This window comes from Thunnus thynnus, chromosome 6, assembly GCF_963924715.1.
Source record: "Thunnus thynnus chromosome 6, fThuThy2.1, whole genome shotgun sequence".
NCBI lineage: Eukaryota > Metazoa > Chordata > Actinopteri > Scombriformes > Scombridae > Thunnus > Thunnus thynnus.
The window spans coordinates 29,682,463-29,704,155 of record NC_089522.1 but is presented as its reverse complement, the minus strand read 5'-3'; the positions used below and the strand labels follow the sequence as shown (position 1 = coordinate 29,704,155).

General features: G+C 37.3%; 1 protein-coding gene across 1 annotated transcript in view; it reads left to right on the top strand.

Moving 5' to 3' along the window:
• The first annotated feature begins 7,405 nt into the window (after positions 1–7,405).
• Positions 7,406–21,693, top strand: part of LOC137185278 (CMRF35-like molecule 5) — a 32,653-nt gene continuing 18,365 nt past the window's right edge. The window contains exons 1-3 of the mRNA XM_067593624.1: positions 7,406–7,473; positions 9,144–9,482; positions 12,013–12,171. Of these exons, the coding sequence (XP_067449725.1) occupies positions 7,437–7,473; positions 9,144–9,482; positions 12,013–12,171 (535 nt within the window). The 5' untranslated portion in view covers positions 7,406–7,436. The remainder of the gene's footprint in view (positions 7,474–9,143; positions 9,483–12,012; positions 12,172–21,693) is intronic.

Here is a 21,693-nt window from a genome sequence, read left to right as displayed (position 1 = left end):
TTTGAGTGAAAATTCACATTTCCTGAAACTGTTGGACTTTGTGAGTGAACAGAGACAAAAGAAAAATAGATTTTGAGTTGCTGATAAGTTTGGAGCAGTCCATGTTGGTTATTGTCTAAGTTGGACAGTCTGTGTGTTCATTTACCACAAACTGTCCAACTGCCAAATTCACATAAATAAAGCCAGAAGCAAATTTGATTCATATTTCTGCTGATCACACTTTTAAAGTTTGGGTTAGCAAGCTTTAGCTAACTATAAAAGCTATCTTTCTAGCTACTGTTGGTTATGGAGTAGTGGCTAAAATGAGCAAATAACTGAAAAACAAAAACAATATACAGTTTTCAATTTTCTTTTCATTCATTCATTACATTCAACTCAAACATCAGAATCATACAACAGGAAAGACACAGAACAAAGTGATGACTGTGTCTTAATGTGTGAATATTACTACTATTTTTTTTTTTTAACTCATCATCAGTCTAATTTGCCTAAACTTCAGAGTTCTTTAGATGCTCAAACAGGAAGGACTTAAGTGTCTCTTCGACAGATGTTTTAACAGTTTAATTAATCTTCTGAACTGCATGCTTTTCAGAACATCCTGTGGAAATAGAGCATGCTAATGTCACACAGGTGAGTTTGAGTGAATTTGTGACATCTGAGCATTGTTAGTGTTTGTGAAATTAGCTGATATTAATACAAACCAAACCCCTCTTCTTCTTCTGCTGCAAGCCAATGGAGCGCAGAGAGGCAGAGAGACCAGAGAGGACGGCAGACAGAACAGATCTCCTCCTGTGGAAATCTCTTCAATTTACACTGTCGCAATTTACAAGCCAAATGGAGTCAAAACCTCAGATGACTACAGCTTCACTGCTGCCACAGCATCCCGTCCTCTGAACAAAGTAAAAAAAAAACTGCGGCAGCATTTTAGCTTTGTGGTCAGAAAACAGTAGTGTTAACCATTCCTGCATCAGCATCCACATCATGGTCGGGAAGCACAGGGGAGACTTTGTTTTCTCCTCCGGGATTGAATTTGGAGTTACAGTAACTTCAGTGTTAATCTTCACTTTACTCACCAGTTGACAAGCAAGGCACAGGGACTTGGCTTGGGTCTTGAGATGCTGTAGCATTTTTTTTACTGACAAACTGTAGCTTTAAGAGAACATTCACAACCTGCTAACTCGGCTCTGCTTCAATCGGCAGCACCCTCCTGCTCTGAGTGCAGCCACACTGTCACACACACACACACACACTAAACACCAGTGGTAACTAAATACATTTACTCAAGTTCTGAACTCATGTACAATTTTGAATTACTTGTACTTAATACTACTCTACTACATTTTTGGAGGAGAAATATTATACTACATTCATTTGAAAACTTTAGTTACTACCTTTTAGATTAAAATTTTACATGAAGGGAAATATAATAAGCTTATAAAATACAACACATCTATAGCCCCGGTGTTGTGGCTTTCTACAGTAATTACCTGGGACTGAGATCATCAGGAAATGTATCAGTATTTCATGAGCTTTGTGGCTTTTATCAATTTCTATGACTTCTCCAGGCCTGGAAAACACAACATTCAGATCCAGAACCAGGATATTTATGATATTTAGTACTACCTGGTGAGTCTGGGATGCCTTGCCTTATTTTAAGAAGAGAAATCTGGGTTTTCTCTATGAAAGTCTGAGCTTCACAACACAGGTTTGTGGAAGTGTGTCATGGCTCGAGCAAAAAAGATTTCTGAGCACCTTAAAACAAGAGTTGATGGAAAGGGTTACAGAACCATTTCTGAAGAGTTTGGACCACCAGCCGACTGTCAGGCAGATTGTCTAAAACAACAGCTAACGGAAATGTTTAGTTGAATTAATTGCTGCAAAAGGGGGTCACGCTAGTTACTGAGAGCAAGATTTCACATACTTTTGCCTCATACGCATATGTAAGATTGGATAATTTTCAATAAATAAATTGATAAGTTTAATGTTTTTGTCAATTTGTTCCTTTGGTTAATTGGATCCCTTTATCTAGTTTTAGGGCTTATGTGAAAATCTGATCATGTTTCATATTTATGCAGAAATAGAGAAAATTCTGAAGAGTTCAAAGACTTTCAAGCACCATTGAAAGAAAAGAACATGTAATTTAATTACAAACTAAAATAAAAGCTTTAAGTTGCTATTAAGACTAAAACAGTCAATAAGTTATAAACCTTGAGCTCTTTGTTTTCTTCCAGACTGAAGACGACTGGAGTGAACTCGTCTACACTCGGTGCCGCCGCCTCACCCAGCAGCGCCCCCCGTGGTCATGCCGATAATGTTGTCTACTCTGCGCCTCAGACACACACTGAGATGGGCACTGATGCCAAAGATGATTCACAGCCTCTGTACTCAACTGCACCTATAATCAGCTAGCAGTCATACTTTGTTTATTAATAAAGTTAAGAGAGAAAACTCTGTCAGGTCAAATAAAACCCAAACTATCTGCATTAGTAGATTCCAGGAGTCAAAGGTGGTGTTTTAGTTGTTTGGGTGAACTGAAATTATTTTGGTTAAATGGACAGCAGGATATTTCAGTTATGGTTAAAATGGTTTGAAAAAGGTTTTTCAAATGTAGTAAGGCAACACCAAACAGCTGAAACTGCTGGTAAATAAGTAAAAATATATCAACATGGTTTAACAATGCTAACCGTAAGAACAAATGTTTCTATAAGCTCTTCTGTTTATTGCATCTAGTTAGGCTTCGTTCAGACTGACATTAGTACCGGGGATGCAAAACAAGTAATGTGAACACAGTATTTGTAAGGTTTTAGCAATTCAGCTTCAGAGTAACATTGTTTTAAGAGGGTGTGTTAATGAAAACAGTCTTGGGATGTATTCTGCAATTAGAGATGCTATTTAAGTGAGTAAGTCTTCTTGGTCTCACCTGCAGCTAGTCCAAAATGCAGCAGGGAGACTCCTCACTGTCTACCAAAAAGAGAGACCACATCTCCCTGATACTGGCCTCCCTCTACTGGTGATCAGTGAAATATAAATAGATTTTAAGAATCTTTTATTTGTTTTTTAAAGCAATGCATGGTTTGGCACCAGCCTACATCTCCGATTAATCCACTTTCACTTATCACTTTATCACTTTAATATATTTCATCAAACTGGACTTGTGCGTTGCATTCAACCGTCGCTGTTGCATAATTTAGCCGTTTTGTAGTCAAGGGTGGATTGAATGAGTGAACAGTTGGATGGTGGAAGATGTTTTCTATACAAAAGTAAATATTAGAACAAAATCTTGTAGGTCTCGTTATAATCTCTAAGATTCACTGGTGACGTCTTCAAATGTCTTGTTTTGTCCGATCAACAGTCCAAAATACTGTATATATATGTTCTTTATGACCACCAGTAGACTGCCAGCTAATGTCAATCGAACACTGACCCCACGACCCCAAGCTGACTGACTGGGCAAAAAGGAGCATTTCTGATATTTCCTCCTTTGTTCCTCATTCTAATAATACAAAACTACTAACAATATATTTTAATAAACATGTTGCCATTATTTTTGACTGCAAACAGAGATAATTAAATGTGATTTCAGTTGGTATTTATGATGTTTCTTTTTATAGAAACCCAAAAAACTAACAAATGTATTGTAAAAGCTGTTTGCGGATTTTATCTCCATGTTGAGTTTGAGAAATATAAATTTGAGCTTTAGCATTTAGATTGTAGAATGAACTCTTTTAGTTGTTCTTTCAGGGCATCAAAGCTTCACCAAATATTATTTAACAGCAATAACAAGCTGATGTTTATTGTTTCTACACAGAGCTGTCCCCCTCCTCTGATTGGTTCAGCTTCCTGTCAGTCTCTGCACTCTGATTGGACCTCCACACTCCTGCAGACATATGAAATAAAAACAAACTTTGGTCAGTTTTAAATGATTGTAGTTTCGTTCCCTGAAAGTTCATGAAAGTAAAGGTTTGGTTTGGTTTTCATGATGTAATGATCTAATTTGGCCACATGAGGGCAACGTCTGAAACACTTGCTGAAACAAAACCAAACCGCGATCACTGATCATGTACTTGTGCACACTCACATGCACACGGACATGTACACACAGATAGAGGAACACACTTCACACTGAGGTCTGAACTTCCTGAGAGGAGGTCAGACATCACACCTCTGAAGTCTGCAGAGAAACAGCAGCAGCATTGTTTGTTCAAATGACAGTAAGTTCATGTTCACACGTGAAAGCAAAAGTTACTATTTTTACACATTCATCGCTCTCACACATTTCAGCCAGCGTTACTACTTTTTATATCTTTCTAACAACAGAGTAGTTTTTGTTTCCTATACTGCGTCAGACATTTAATTAAAGAGGTAGCAGATCAGAAGACACTCATGCGTCTTCTGGAGGACATGAAAAATAACATTTGGTCATTTAGGTATAAAAATTTAAAATTGTAGTAATGGAATAATCATTTCAGCAATTTTTAAATTAAAAATGGCAAACAGTGAAAACGACATGCTGTGGTTTCATGGCAGTTAGTGTCTTTCTTGACCTGTAGCAATAACTTCCTGCAGTCTTGCATGAAAACTCTGTGCTTCATCTCAGAGCTTATAACTCTGCAGTCTGTCAAGTTATGAGATTTAAAGGGATTCAGACCAACTCATGCTCTCAGACTTGTGGCTTGTGTCAGTGGAAAACATCAAAACATTTTCATTGTGAATCTGACTCATGCCACATGCAGAGAGAAAACCTCCACTAACTCACACTGATGATTGAGAAGTCTGGAGGCCACAAAGAAGTGGAGAGAGAGCATGGATGGACTGTTGTGCCAACTTGAGATGAGAATTTATCCCCGCTTTTGATAACGTATGAGGGGAACAGGAGTGACTCTACAGAAACAGCTGCTGAATGCTCAGTGGAGAGAAAAGCAAACTGATCATTAGGAAAACTTCTCTTTACTGACAGGTGGTTGCTGGAGGTTGTAATCCATGATGTGACCGGCTTGGCAGGAAGGACAGAGACGGACCCCACTGGCAGGACAATGAGTAGAATTTATGTCTTTTTTCCTTCACAGTTGACTCCATCACTTACCTTGCGAGGCAGCTGGATTCGCAAGATCATGCTAGAATCTATCATGTCAGGCTTCAAGTTATGAGCTTGTGTCCTCAGTACCAGTGGTTCGGACCGATCAGCGTTGTGAATCCAGCTGCCTCGCAAGGTAAAATGGTGATAGATGTTTTTGCTCTCTACTAACTCCTGAGGGAAATATCTGGCTCTTTAGCTGCTAAATGCTCCACTATGTTCAGCAGCTAGTCTAAAGCTCTCTCTGAGGTGTTAGCTACACCCATTACATAATAATGATGATCGAGTTTCAGTTTTATGACTTAGTTGGTGCGATGCCCTTTGACAATGTCATTCAGACTGACATCAGTAATGGGAGTACCCATGCAGAGGGCTCAGGCAGAACTTTGTAATGTGAACACAGTATTTCTACTATTTAACTCACAATGTATAACAATAATTTACAATTCAGCTTTAGAGTAACATTGTTTTAAGAGGAAGTTATTGGAAACAGTCTTGGGGTGTATTCTGCAGTTAGAGATGTAATTTAAATGCTTCTCAAACATTTTCTTTCTCATCTGGAGAACGTTTTACATGCTTTGTCTACCTCGGGTCTCAACTTCTGCAACTCCTGTTATGTGGAAGTCGGTCAGTCTTCTCAGTCTCACCTGCAGTTGGTTCAAAATGCAGCAGTGAGATTCCTCACTGGTACTGACAGAGACCACATCTCCCTGATACTGGCCTCCCTCAACTGGTTACCAGTGAAATATAGAATAGATTTTAAGATTCTTTATTAATTTTAAAGGAAACATATTGTGCTTTTTGTGGTTTTCTGTTATTTATATACTGTTATGATGTCAGATATCTGTCTTAAACGTGGTTAAAGTTCCAAAACGTGAAGTTGATATATGTAGAAATGCTTCAACCTGCTCTGAACTCTTTGTTTGCGACATTTTCTGCTGGGCTCATCAGGAGGGGGATCTTAAAGAGACAGGAGACAAAATGGCCTGTTTCAGACAGAGGCTGAACTGAGAGGCTGCATAAAGAGCCGGTATAAGATAAATAAGGAGTTTCTTGAATTGTAAATCATGCAAAGGTATTACAATAGAGCCAGAATATAAATATAGACCCGGAAATGTGCATAATATGTCCCCTTTAAAGCTATGAATGGTTTGGCACCAGCCTACATTTCTGATAGAGCCCTCAGACCCTCTGATCACTTACTCCACGTTCTCAGTCAAAATCCAAAGGTGACGCAGCTTTTTCCCTGAACAGTTTGATCTTCACTGTCAGATCTTCCCCCAACAATCACCACTTTTAAATCCTTGCCAAAGACGCACCTTTATACAAACGCCTTTGTTTCCCCATCATCTTTAATATAGTGATAAAATTGTTTTAATTTGGTCTGTTAGTTATTTATCTATTTATTTTGCTTTTAATTAACTGTATCTTAAATTTCTCTGTAAAGCACTTTGGTCATCAACATTTTTGAATGTTCTCTGTAAATAAATTTGACTTGATTTGCTTCACCAAACTTCTAACATAATGACACAAATCAGTGTCGTGGATCATCAATAATGATGATTGTTATGTTAATAAGCTCCAAACACTCTTCTTCAGTAGAGAAGTGTTTGAATCTCTGGAAGCCAAACAACTTTATGTGAAATTGAACAACTCCTGTGAACTTATTCTTGTGAGGTGTTGACTCACATGTAGACATAAAAAGATATGAGAAAGCAGCACAGTCATAACAAATGAAGGATCAATGTTTCTGCAAAGTGCATCAGAGTTATGAGTGTGCTGCCTTCCCTAAACCTTGTAGGGCTGCAACTAAAAATGAATTTCATTAACAATTAATCTTTATATTATTTTCTCGTTTTGTCTATAAAATGTCAGAAAATAGTGAGAAATGTGTGTTATAATTTTTAGGATCCCATGGTGATATGTTAAAATGTCTTGTTTTGTCTGATCAACTGTCCAAAATCCAAAGAAATTGAGTTTACCATCATGTCTGACACAGAAAAGGATCAAATCCTCACATTTGAGAAGCTGCAACCAGCACATTTGTCATTTCTGCTGAAGAAAATGACTAAAATGATTATTTGATTATGAAAATAGTTGCACTAATCGTTGCAGCTCTAAAACCTTGCATGTATTTGCAGATTAACTCAGACCTGCAGTAGAGAGAGAAACTGATGGTGAGGGGAGGAGAGCAGAGCTGTGTGTGTGTGTGTGTGTGTGTGTGTGTGTGTGTGTGTGTGTGTGTGTGTGTGTGTGTGTGTGTGTGTTTGGGGGAGGAACTCCATCATTTAAAGAAGTGAGAAGTTCCTGGTTTGCCGGTGAAGAAGGAAGAGAGACTGAATTAAACCATCAGAGCCTCAATATGAAAGTTTGTCACACTTTGATCTTCTTCTTCCTCAGTGAGTACATTCACTTTCTATTTCTGTTTCTCTTTATTACGTTATATTCTTTATTTATTTAGAGTTGGTGGGTGATAAATTAGCAGTTTCTCATGTTTCTGTGGTTAAACATGATGATCAGAGTCACTTTAAAATGTAAGTCATTGCCAGTACTTGTTACTTTCTCAAAATTATCTTTTAATCAGTAACATTGAAGGGTTTACTCACTGAGAATTTTCAGTAACTGACTTTTTTTTATTTTTGCATGCAAATGAGTTTTGTTCAGTTCAGTTTACAGTCTGTCATTGTAAGAGTTTATTACAGCAACAGTAGAGAGTAGACAGGAAACAAGGGAGAGAGAGAGAATAGGAGGTGACAAAGTGCTGCCAGAATCAAACCGCGGACGTTGTGGTTATGTAGCATGTGTCTTGGTCAGTGAGCTACCAGGACACACCCAGAAATCATCCTTTTTAAAAAATGTTCACATTTATCTAAAATCAACTTTTGTTTTAACTGTGTTTTATACAATACACAATTCAGTTTCTTTTTGTTGTATTTTTTTTTAACATACTCATAATAAAATATGTGTTCTGTTGCTTCAGCCTGACTGTTTTAGCTTAACTGCATTACAAACTACCTTCCTGGTACATTCTGCAAAAAAATATTACTTCTTACAGAACCAGAGAAACATATGAGTAGCAGCTGAAGTAAATTAATGTCATTTCAATAACACAGTGTGTGAATACAACTGTTTTGTCATGTGGAAAAACCCTGGTTGTTATACAAAATATAATTTACCAATTTATATTCTATGTGGTTCTTTGTACTTCTTTAATTTTGACATCATATGATAGTTTGTGATTCTTTAAAGTTTCCATTAACGTGAACATTTGACATGCAATTAACAGCAGTCAACTGCTGAGCCACAGACTCAAGCAACAACCCACATTAAGTCTCCTTCTTATCTAACTTACAAGCATGAAGACACGTCTTGTTTTGCACCTTAGCTTGTTGAACGAGCCACCAAACAAACATTCACTGGAGAAAAGTGAGTTAGCAGGATAGATAGGTAATTAGCTGCTAAACTACAGCACATTAAACAACATGTTAACACAGCTGAAAATATCACTTCAGACTGTTAGATGCTGGTTTCATTATTGTTCTTCAAAATCCATGTTAGCGACACACTGTCTGTCCATGACTTGTAACTACAGCAGTTTGTTTACTTTGTCTCTGTTCTGTAGGTGAAACTTATTATGTTCTTATGTAGATCAGTCCTTTTTTACTGAAATAGAAGGAAAGTGGTTATACAGGCAAGGCAAGTTTATTTGTATAGTACATTTCAACAATAAGACAATTCAAAGTGTTTCACATAAAACATAAAAAAGCATCAAGACAAAATGTCAAAGAAACACAAAACTTCATAAAAAGAAACCGGAGTAATAAAAGACAGTAGCTAAAAGAAAACAAATGAATGAGGACAAAGATGTAATTTAAAACATTCAAATGGAATCAAATCAAATCAAATCACTGGAAATATGTGACAATTTATGCTGCATCCATCGAGTCCTTCCTGACAGAGACTAAATCAAGTTAAATTACAGACTGGTTGAACTGGGCAGCTCCCAGTGTGACTCTGTGGATCAGTGTAAATGTGAATTTTTGACTATTGATTTTTTTTTTTCCAACAGCACTGCAGGATGGAAACATTGGTCTCATCAATGCAGAAATCCACAGTTTTACAGGAACTGAAGGACAAAGTATCACAGTTGAATGTCCCTTTACCAACACTGGAGAAAGGAAGTACTTCTGTAAGGACGAATGTGAGAAGAAAGACATTCTTGTTGAAATGAATAATAACAGAGCTCAAAGTGGCAGATACAGCATGGAATATAAAGAAACACGTGCAGGAAGTCGTCTGGATGTGACCATCACACAGCTGACCAAATCTGACTCTGGACGTTACGGGTGTGGTTTGGAAAAATTTTTCATAGATCCATACATGGAGTTTCAGATTATTGTCAAAGATGGTGAGTTTCTACTGAAAGTCATGAAAATGTTTCTTCATGTTTCTGGAGGTCAGAGCAGGCACAGATTAAGAATGCAGAGGCCCCTGGGCACAAAATCCTGGAGGCCCCCCCACCACTCCACACATGTGCAATCCAGGTTTTGAATTATAGGTTTTCAGCGTAGGCTACTATCTGTTGGAAACACCTGTATCTTATACAGGATTTATACTAACAGGCTACAGCCTATGATCACAGCCTATGAACACCTGTAGATATCTTCTATCATACAGGATTTACAACACATGACTGCAGCAATACGTTCCCGGGCCAACAGCAACAATATCAACACGTTCGCATACAGTGTGTAGCTCAATGGCATACACAAGCAACATGAAGCAACAAAACACAGCCAGCAATACTCACCACAACCATCTTTTGATACATGCAGACATGTGGAGCAGCAATAAACAGTACATATAGGTCAAACACAATAATCATTATGTTGATCTTGATAACAATATTAAAGATGCAAGTATGGGTTAGTAAAATGGTAATTTACACTTAACACACAAGCCATGCAACACAGATTTAAGGACACGAATGTAGAAAAACATATCAAGTAAATAAAACACTATACCATAAAATGGCCAACCTATGTCTACGGATTTTCTCAGTTTTTAAGGCTTAAACAGGATATAAACAGACAGACAGACCTTATTTTGTGAGTTGTCAGATTAATAAACGTATTCTTTGATTTTGAAACAGTAGCCTTAGGGATGAACGCTGGGTGCTGGGATGAACTTGACGTGCGTGTGCGGTGAGAGGCGAGAGGTTTTTCTCTCACCACGCTCCCCAGCACCCTGCTATCACTGTTCTGACAGAGCAAGATGCTATATGTCACATGCCCCTGTGTTGTTGTCATTTAGCCATGTGGTTAAATCAATTGATTTTATCTTATGAAAAAATACCCCCGCACAATTTTTAACAGTCCCTTCAGTCACTTCATTATGGCGCCTGAATGGTTGACATAGTTAGCTAAAAGTATGGTTGAAATAGGTAAAAAGTAAAAGATAAATTGTGGGGCTTCTAAATTGGTAACCTACCCGCCACCAGGTCTCTGCCATCCGCATCAGTGTCGGGCTCAGGTGGAGATGAGGGTGGAGCAGTTGGACAGGTGGCCCTGCTATCACAGGGCTGTGGTTCTCTGCCTTCTGTCTCAATTTCATGCTTATGCTCAGCTGAACTAGCTGCTGCTCCTCCTCTTCGCTGTTAGCATTGTCCTCTCCAGGCTCTTTTCTAGCAAGCCGACTTTTGAAAACAGTGGAGATAGATGGTATGTTTTTCTAAAGTTCAATGTCTTTGATATCCTTTTCTTTTTTGTCCTTCTCGTTGCTGCTCCAACATTTGTTGTCCATGATGTTTGAAGTATTTGAAGATGTTTCACACGCTGTCAGCTCAATTCCCACAGTCACCATCTAACCTGACCTGACTCATCGTCATCATCATGATACAGACACAGCCAGCAAACCAATCATATTTTTTTCTTATTTGCAAATAAAGTAAGTGCATTGATTGATTTGTATTTCGGCACACACACACTAATTTAGATCCACACAGGCAGTTTAAGATCATTGTCACAAATGGTGAGTTTCTACTGAAAGTCATGAAAATGTTTCTTCGTGTTTCTGGAGGTCAGAGGAAAATTTTCACATTTTTCTGACTGCAGCTGATATTTTAATAACTTGGTTGTCTCATTTATAACTGGTGCGTACACACAAAATGGGGCTTGAAAGAGACGTACGCCACTTCCCATGATAAAGTTTGGATTTATAAAAAAACAAACTTGACGGGAGAATGTGTGCACCTGTATGTAAACTCTGACCCATGAGTATGAACATTTTGGAGACAGGGGAAACTGGCAATGCAGATGGTGAGGTGGTGAATTGAAGCCAGATTGTGTAATGATTCCTCACATATTTCATTTCACTTCATATCACAAGTTAATGATAGATCCACTTTATCATAAACATTCAAACCGGCAGTGTTATTTGTGTTTGTGCTAGTGAGCCAAAACTATTCCATAAGCACCTTTCAATTTTAAAAGATATAATTCAAATGAAATTCCGATCAATATTTCATCAACGCTGTCTCACCATCCCATTTCCCAACCCCAGAGCAAAGAGGAGAGGGCTGGACTGTCTGCTAGGCCTATTTACACTTGCGGTCAGTTGTGGAGCAGCACAGTGCTGCTGAAATGCCAGGATGATGCCAGGATGTGGCAGGATCCTGGAAAGTCTGGGTTGCCTCTCCCCAATGTTAAGCGTGAATATAAATGTTTTATAAATGAGGCCCCAGATATTTGGTTTAATAAATCACTGGGAAGATTGATACAGTAAGTATTTACTGCATCAGTGTTTTTAGGAATAAAAGTTATAAACTGACCATTTAATTACATTTTTTTAAGCAGTTGATCAACTAAAGGAGCATTTTATTCCTCTCATCAGGATTTATTTTCTATCACTGTGTTCTTGTTTCTTTTTTGTGTTCACAGCTCCATCCACTTCAAAACCAAACTTGACTCTCAGACCTTCGTTAACTTCAGTCCAATCAGCCTCCACACCAACAACAACACAGAGTTTCAGAAGAAGCTCCACTGAAACCACCAACCAGTCTGAAGAGGAGCAAACTGAGACACCAGCTGGAGGTTCAGGTACATTTACCTTTGAACTTTACTTTTAAGGATAACCTCACAGAGACAGAGGACTCTCCTAGATGAGTTACAGGTGATTTTTTTCCAGCAGTACACACGTTGTGTGCAAAAATAAAACCCTCCAAAGCTGCTTGATCAGCCTAGTATGTCTAGGCCAGTGTGATGGTCAGTGTGTAAATCTGTCTCTTGTCCCCCTGCACGTACCACATTGCCAAGCCTCCGCTTCACTCTCTACATCACATTTTTAAATATTCTGGCTTGAAGCAGCCAGACAGAAGTCGAGGGTGTACATACTCTTTAACCAACACCTGCCAGACAATCAGAAAGATTTCTCTGACTAAGTATATTGTCATGTGTGCAAGTACATGAATGTGTTTGCATGTATGAATATTAATGTTTTTATTACAATGTTGTTATAATGTCAATGTTCAACATCAATGTTTTATTGCTGAAAAGAGGAAACACACTCTCAAGACTTTCATAACTGTTTTGCTCAGGACAAAGACAACCTGTTACCAATTTTGTTCTAATGTCAGTAGTAAAGCTTGGTTGGTAATACTGCCGTTATCCAGTTGTTGCCTTAAGTTAGAGTCCATTTATACATGCTGCTGGGTACTACAGTACAAGTCAAAAGTTTGGACACACCAACTCATTCAAGGGTTTTCTTTATTTTACATCTTTTACAACTTTTACAAAATAGTCATTGAATTCATCAGCAACCTCTTTTCTGTTATTTATAGTTACATTTTGATTATTAACAAAAAAAACTAATCTGCTTTCCCAATACTTTTTTGATTATGTTGTTGAGTGCTTGCTATAATACTCCTTTATGTTACATCTCATAATCTTTATTAATTTATCTTTACATCTCATTTACTTACATTTTCTTTAGTTCTACATTTTAGGAATTCCTTGTAGAGTGTATTTTTCTTCTTGCATGTATTCTGCAGCCCCTCAGTAATCTATGGTTTATCCACATATTTATGCTTCCCTCTGGATTTTTTTAATCGGCAATTTTCTTCATAGAGTTCTGTTAATGTAGCCAGGAATGCATTGAGGGCTTTGTCTGGTTCATCAACATCAACCTCTTTTCAGTCTTGTTTCATTAAGTCTTCCTTAAATGCATTGATGAATGCATCAATGTTTTACTGCTGAAAAGAGGAAACACACTCTCAAGACTTTCATAACTGTTTTGCTCAGGACAAAGACAACCTGTTACCAAATTTGCGATTTAGGTTGCAACAAAAGAAAAGAAAAAAAAGATAAACCACTTCCTCCTTCCTTTTTTAAACTTTAGATCAGATATCTTCCTTGAGTAATTTCATTGCAAGAAATTGGTAACACAATTCACAGTTGTCTTTCTCATCTGAAGCTGATAGGCTTTAGCAACCTGAGTTAGACAAATCAAATGGGAACCCTCTGCATTTTCAGTCCGATCAGTACAAAATCTACTCTGTGTTTCTCTTGATAGTTTCCATGCTAAGGTATGAAGGAGGGACAGAAACACAAGAGGGAATTTGGCACTTAAAAAGACTTAACTTTGGAAAATATCCACTTGATTTTTCAATCAAATCACAAGAATCTTGGCTTTCCAAAGATGTGTCGCATGAGTACTCACTTAAAGACAAGGAGTTGTGTTCTTACCATAGTTGTGTGGATTATATGCACAATATTATTATATGTGTATTATTAACATGATATCAATATTTCATTTTTTAAATACCACAGTTATATCAGTACCGGTAATACCGGTCAATACCAGTATATCGCGATACCCCTAATTGGGACATACATCCAGCCAAAGATGTCTACAGGCTGGTTAGAGTGTTTGATCCTAGGCAGGCTCCAGCCATGGAAAAGCAAATTGAAGTCTACACACTTGGTTTGGATCTTGTTGAATACTAGAGGGGCCTGAGTGTGAGATTCCGAGGGTTGCGGAGGTGGCAGTGCCCTACATCTACTCACCCAGTCAGCTCAGTCGACTGTTAGAGGAGTTTCAGCAAATACAAGACTCTACAAGCGAGAGGCACTCACTAAGCTGAACACAAAGAGGCTGACAATCATGTACTTCAATGGAGATGTCTGTGAAAGATGGAAGATTGCAACAACAGACTTTTACTGTTTTTTAATTTATAATGTGAAGCTTAGATGCAAAGTACTTTATTTTACAAAAGGACGGAATATTTTGTTTTATAACTATATTGAAGCACTTTCTTTGATATTCATTAAATTTTGAATGTTTTCTCATTGAACTGTTAAAAATTGAAATTATTCACCCACCACATGATAAGACACTCTTTTTGATGACAAAATGTGTTTAAATCGTAAAACACAAAATTCAGAAAAATTAAAACAGAAAACACGGAATTTGCAAAAAAATAAAATGGAACCTGAAAGAAATTAAAATGGATGTCATATGGCCCTAATTTTCATTATACATTTTTATTTATATATCTATCTTTCGTGGTAGGACAACACCAAGGCAAATTCCTTGTATGTGTAAACCTACTTGGCAATAAACCTGTTTCTGATTCTGACTTAATAAACCGCAGCAACTCCCCTTCTACAGCAGTGTGAACTACTTTGAACACTGTGTGTCTCTCATCCAGATATCATCATCTTTCCTCTGATTGTTTCTGTGACTGTGGTTGTTGTGCTGTTGGCTGTTTTTCTACCACTCCTTTACAAATGGAAGAAAAGAAGAAGCTCTGATTGTGAGTTACCTTCCTATTCTCACTCTTTCAATAATTACAAATGAAGAAAAATGAAAACACCTTTGTTGTACTTTGTCTTCCACAGATGTGAACAGCAGGGCCCCCTTAACCAGCACAAAGATGGAGGTGACTTTTTTCAACTCTTTTTTACTTTACATCAAGGTATCTGTGCTCTAAATGTTTAGTTACCAGAAGAATATTTAGGCTGTTAAAATGGTTATGTATCTCATATACATTATCATTCCTTGTCACCTTGGTAAATTGTACTTTTGTTTTTTTCAGCCTGTCTATGAGAATTCTGCTCCAGTCTCCACATTGGAAGACTACGAGAACGTCAATCCATCCTTCATCTACGAGACCCTTAATCCAATCACTATGGATGACCAGACGTACAGCACACTCAATCGTGCCACACAGGAATAGTTGTGGTTTATTTTGAGGACATCTTCCTTCTGTGATCTAAAATATCTCAATCTATTATTTGCCTGTGTTCTGTACTGTTTTACATTTTTGTTAATACTTTTTCTGATTTACGCTGCATATTTTTTTAAATTTCTGTACTGTGTTCTTGTTGTTTCTGTTATTGATTTGTATTAACTGGCACATGCACCATTGTTTTAATGCTATGTTCTATACCTACTGCAAATTCATATATAGCACTGCTGTTAATGTTATGGTTCTTTTTGCAGTCTGACTGTGTCCCTAGCTGCCATTCTCCACTGGTCCTCCAGAGGTCCTCAGACTTTTCTCCCTTTTTGTTTGGACTGGACTGAGTGGGAGAAAGCTGATTTGAGTTGGGTCTTTAAAAGACTATCTTGCATGGTGATTATTTGGGTTGCCTTCATTGGTCGGTCTGTCTTTGTTTTTACTCTGGTCTGAACTTTCACATCATAAACTCTTTCTCAGTGATTAAGAGGATTGTGTGTGTTTTGAATGTGCTCTGGGTTATAAATTGTTTGTGATAACTGCATTTGCCATTTATGTTTCTTTGTGTAGTGCTTGAGTTTGATATTGTTTTTTTTCCCTCTGAGTCCAGGGTTTTCTTTAGTTTTATCTCTGCCTTGCTTTGGTTTTATTCTTGTCTTGTCGGTAACCTCTTGTGTTCCTCATGTGTTCCTGTAGCCCTGCCCGGCCTGCTTTATCCTGCTCACCTGTCCTGTGTTAGCCTCATCAGCGTTGTCTTGTGTTTTGCCTGCCACACCCTTGTTATTCTGGTCCCTGCTTACCTCAGCTGTGCCCTGTTTTGTGATTAGTCCCCTGTATATATATTAGGGATGTGCAGAGGGCCCAGTATTTGTATTTGTATCTGTATCTATTGAGGCAGCAAAATTATTTGTATTTGAATAAAAGTGGAGAGAGGCTTAAAAATCATGTTTTTGTTTTTGTTTTTATTACGCTTTTAATTTTAGAAAATTAAATTGATACAATAAGTGTTAATGAATAAACTACCTTATGAAGAAGGTCCCCACACCAGGTCTCGAACTGGAGTCTCCCAGATCATAGACAACTGCTCTGACTACTGAGTTAAAACACTCATCACTGCACATTAGGTGCATTAGCACCACCTTCTGCTCCAGACTGTGGACCTGTCTGTGAATAAACTCAAAGAAAACTCCAAGAAAGCTCCACCCACTTGGCAGGTTCATTACATTTTTAATACTTTAATACTGTTTTTAATACCTTTTAATACTCCACACTTCACCTTCTGGATCTCTGCCTGGCTCAGCTCTGAACTAGTACCTGGACCTCACCTGGCTAAACTTCTAAATTTGCAGTCCTGAAAATAAATACAGTTTTACTTTAATCCTTTCTCCAGCCCAGCCCATCTGTGTTCGCATGTTATGTCATCCTCAGTGTAAAAAGACTGTTCTGTTCAAAAGGAAGTGACTGAAATCATGTTTATTTCTTTAGCACTTCAGTGCAGTTAGTTTCAAAGAGGCTTACAGCAATATCATGATGCTATTGATGTTCAAATAAGTTCACACACTTCCACCCCTCAAATTCATCATCATCATCATCATATTGTGGGTGTAGATAAAGCTATACACTGTCCAAACCACAGAGGGGGAGGGATACATTAAATTGGGCATCTTCAGCTTCCTGATTGATCAGACAGACAGAGGCAGTTCTCTGACAGTTTAATGGTTTTTCTCCATCAGAATCAAATCCAGTATGAATATCCACCATGCTTTCTTCTTCTGCTTCTTATCAGTTGAGGACTAATTACTGCACTGTCACAAATCTTTGAAGTGTTGATCCTGACTGTTTTGTTGCTTCTTGTTTAAATATCTGATTGTTTTCTGATGTTCTGTGTCACTATGCTGCAGGGGGAAAAACAAGGAAAAAAAGAAACATGATCATTGTAGTTTGTGCTTCACAGATTTGAACATAGGGGGGCAGTCTTGCAACAGAAACATGAGGGCGACTTGCGTCAGGCCTTCACCTTTTGGATCCAGATTCATGTGTACTGTCTTTGTCTCCATGATAAAATACTTGACCCAGTTTTCCACCAATGATAAATATGCAAACTCCACTTCTCCAGCTGTAGATGCATCCAGCAGGAATCAGGACAAAATCTACTGTAACCTCTAATCTTTTATTTTTTTGCAGTGAAAATTTTTAAATTTCATCTTTTACTTAAATGTATTTTGCAAAAATATACTTTGAACTTATGTTATTAAAATATTTTAATTATATTAAATTATGGTAAAACAACAGGATAAAAAGTTATTATTATAGTTGCAAAAGCAAAGAGAAAGGAAATTGCAGCCCAACTCAGTTCCTTTTCACTTGAGAGCAAATAACATGCCAGAAATCTTGGTGTTATCATAGATAATAATCTTAACTTTCACTGTAATATCAATAATGCCACAAGATCTGTTTTCTATCACCTCAAAAATATCTCAAAAATCAGAGGCTTTCTCTCAAATTCAGATGCTGAAAAACGAATACATGTATTTGTCACAAGCAGACTCAACTATTGCAATGGTCTTCTCTATTCTGGATGCCCCCCCTCAAAAAACTAAAGTGACTGCAGAATGCTGCTGTACGTATTTAAACCAGGACTAAGAAAAGTGCACACTTCACACCTGTTCTTAAATCCTTGCATTGGCTCCCAGTAAGTACTAGAATAGACTTTAAAATCCTCCTACTCGTATACAAGGTGCTGAATGGCTCTGCTGCAAATTATATTAAGGAACTGATTGTGCCATATGAACCAACGAAAAGCCTCAGATCATCAGCCAGTGGTGTCCCTGTTGTCCTCTGTTTGTGCTCTAAAGCAGGGGAAGCTGCATTCAGTTATTATGCTCCAAACAGATTGAATACCCTTCCTAGTGATATTAGAGATGCCCCAACACTTATTTCCTTTAAAAGTAGACTCAAAATATGTCTTTTTACTGTTGTGTTTAGCTAGGTCGAGCAACTGTCTGCTCCTGTTTTTAGCTGAATTTATATGCACTTTGATGCATGAGTATGTTTTTCTGTGTTTATGTATGATGATATGTATGCTCGTCATTATACATGTAAGCTCTTGGCCTCGTGAAGCACATTATGTTTCTTTCTGTATGAAATATGATCGATAAATAAAATAAAGTTGAAGTGAAAATAAAATTGGCAGCTGTTTGGTTTTGTTTTTGCGTTACTCTTCTTAAATGACTGAAAACATGAACTGTAATTGTGAAATTACATTATATTCACACTGAATATGTCTCAAAATATCTTATATTAGAATTGAAAATGTTCTTGATTGTGTTTTATGATACAAACATATTTTTTACAGCATGTTTCAGATTTTTTAAACACATTTAGTTTTGATGATTTTCCTTGATTAAACAATTTACAGTATTTTTACTTATTTCTTATCAATGAAGCATCTCAGTCCCTTTCATTATAGTCTGTAAGAGCAATTAACCCCTTCTGTCTCTCTACCTCTGGTAAACCTGCTGTGGCGGCTCTGTGTAGGCAAAATATTTGCATTTATGTTTATTTTTGTTGTCATCTTAGGTTGATTAATTTAGTCCCATTTTGTTTCCTGTTTTGCTGTGAACCCACCCTGAAGCCAAAATGTCCCCAAAAAAATAAATACATTTTTAAAGAGCTGTAATTCCTTGTTGCTGATGGTTCTTCGGAGTCTCATGTCATAGTTTCACACAGTCCAACAAGGGATGGAGAAAGAATATTTTACTCAAGTAAAAGTATGATTACTTCAAATACATTTTAATCAAGTAGAAGTAAAATTACTTGTTTAAAATGTTTGTTGATGGTATAATCTCTAACATTTTACATGAAATCAAACCCCTAGCTTGATCTTGTTTATGATCAGCATTTTTCTGTAATAGATATTCAGTGTATTTATATTCAGTATAACTCTCTATATTGTAATAATGTTTTTTGTGTTTGTGGTAGGTCCTGCCATTCCCATGTTGGATTCAAATGACCTATCTATGCATGAAGGATTTACAGGAAACTTCGCAGCTCATAATCCACCGTTACTGTTACTGTTCACTCTCCTACAGCCATATCAGAGCTGTATTCATTTACTGCTAATAGAAACCAAGTGGATTGGGGCCTCATTCATTTTTCATCACATTTCGTCTCGTTGGGTAAATTGTTGCAAGTAATGTATGTACTGTTTTATTTTTCTATGTGACTTTTTTTTAAAAGTCAACTGAGGCTGATAAGAATGTTGTTAGTTTTGCTGGTGTTTGGTTATAAACCAAAGTATTAGAAGAAATGAAATTTTGGCCTGATGATGGCGCTACATGAAAACAACATGGCAGGCAATGGGTATGCCAACAATGAACCGAAACACACAAAGATTGTGCTTTCACTTTCTGTTTCCTGTAATAGTCCACTGTTTACTGTGAAACAGTAAGTCCAGCAGTAACAAACCTTTGAAACATTTGCTAAACAGTTCAGTTTAAACCAACAACAGTTCCTCTACATCCATACTGCTTTTACTTATGTCTTTCTTTTGGGATTCTAATTTTATCCTGAGACACACAGCTGACCTGGTGACAGAAATCAGAGGACGCACAACCAGAGGTAAAAGATTTATGAGTTGTTATGTTATTGGAAGTTAATAACAGTTGATATACTGAGGAAGTTAAGCCACAAAAAATAGATAATGACATAGCACTGTTGAAACAGACACACTATTAACATCACTGCCACAGATGTAACTGAGCATCTTGACTTTTTCTAACTGATTTACATTGTGTTGTGTCTGATAAACAGATTTAATAAGAAAACAGCGAACAGACATGTGCAGCAGCAAAAGCTTCTTTATTTTTCTCTAAAATATATTAAAAGCAGAAATCCACTAACAACAAGCCAAAGAGAAAAGATCACTTCACAGCAAACACATACAAGTCTGTCACATTAATGAATGTTTCATCTCTGGAAGCCCGTCCTTTGTGATGTGCTTGTCATCGTTGTGTTTCTGCATCCTGGAGGCAAAAGTGAGAAAATGAAAACAAAGAAAAAAGTTGGATCAGCGTAGATAATGCCGACTTTACACTAAACGACTTTTCAAACGCGAGTCGCGCGCTCCCGTCATCTCGATCGTTTGGTGTAAAATGGTCATAAAACTCAGTCCGAGTTGTCTGAAGTCAGTCTTTGTCTTGTCTGGACGTTCCGATAAAATCAAACATGTTTAACATTATCATAAGTCTTTAGTCTTGGCTCATGCAAATAGTGAAGTTCAATGACATGAACACTGTCAAAAACCAGGTGCTCTCTCTCTCTGTCTCTCTCTCTCTCTCTCTCTCCGACACAAAACAGGAAGCAGAAAACCAGGTAGTTACTGTAACGACCGAAAAAACTCCTCAAATACTGTCACACACACGACAGATGGTGAATTAAAAGTGTTTTGAGTCTGTGTTTAATTCGGCGTGTATCTGATCCACCAATCGACACGTATTTTAGTGAGAAATTAATTTTTTGAAACAGTTTGTCTCTCATTAACACCGTCCTCTCCCACTAAAATAGTGTAGCTAACCAAGTTTAGGCGACAAAATGTAGAGTTTGTACAGAAATATAGTTTGTCTTCATGGATTACATTGATGTCGAATTGACAACGAGACTGTCGACTTGTGACGCCTTTTATTTTGTGTTTCTAGAGTTAAGTTTTTGCTGACACTCATTTCCTAAAAGTAGTTTGGCGTAATATTTTCCCCAGAGAGCGCAGGGAGCTTCAGTTTAATTCAAATTGCTAATATGTATTTTTCACGTTTTGTCACCAGGTAACTGCTAAAATATGATAAGGTTGTCTGATGTTGACTGCTATTAGTTATTGGTTTGATTAATGGTTTACGGTGTAATAATGCGAGTTTGTATTGATTACTGACGGTGGCTGGTTGTACTCAGTTTCTAACAGACCAGCAGTATGCAGTAAATGTAAAAATACAAGTACAGGACGACACCTTTTTGAAATGTAATTTTCTCAGGTGATATTATCTAAAAAACGTTAACCCAAATATATATATTATTTGTAAAAACAAAAAAAAAAAAAGTAATGTAATGTGTAATGTCTGTTGTTTCTCTTCACAGTTGTTGTTTAGTTATAACTGAATGAATGAATTTACATTTTCTTTTGGTTGGTTTTTCAGAACAAACCACTGCACACACAAGGACAGCTGTGGCAAAATGCTGCTTCTGTTTCTGCTCCATTGTTTAACAAGTCTGTCTTGAAAATTTTCACCAGGAGCAGGATGGGGAAATGAGTTGAAAAGGAATCTAGTTGTAGTTTTGTAACTATAGTGATCCTGCAAGATCCCAAGTCTTTGCAAAAGAGTCTTAGTCCGTG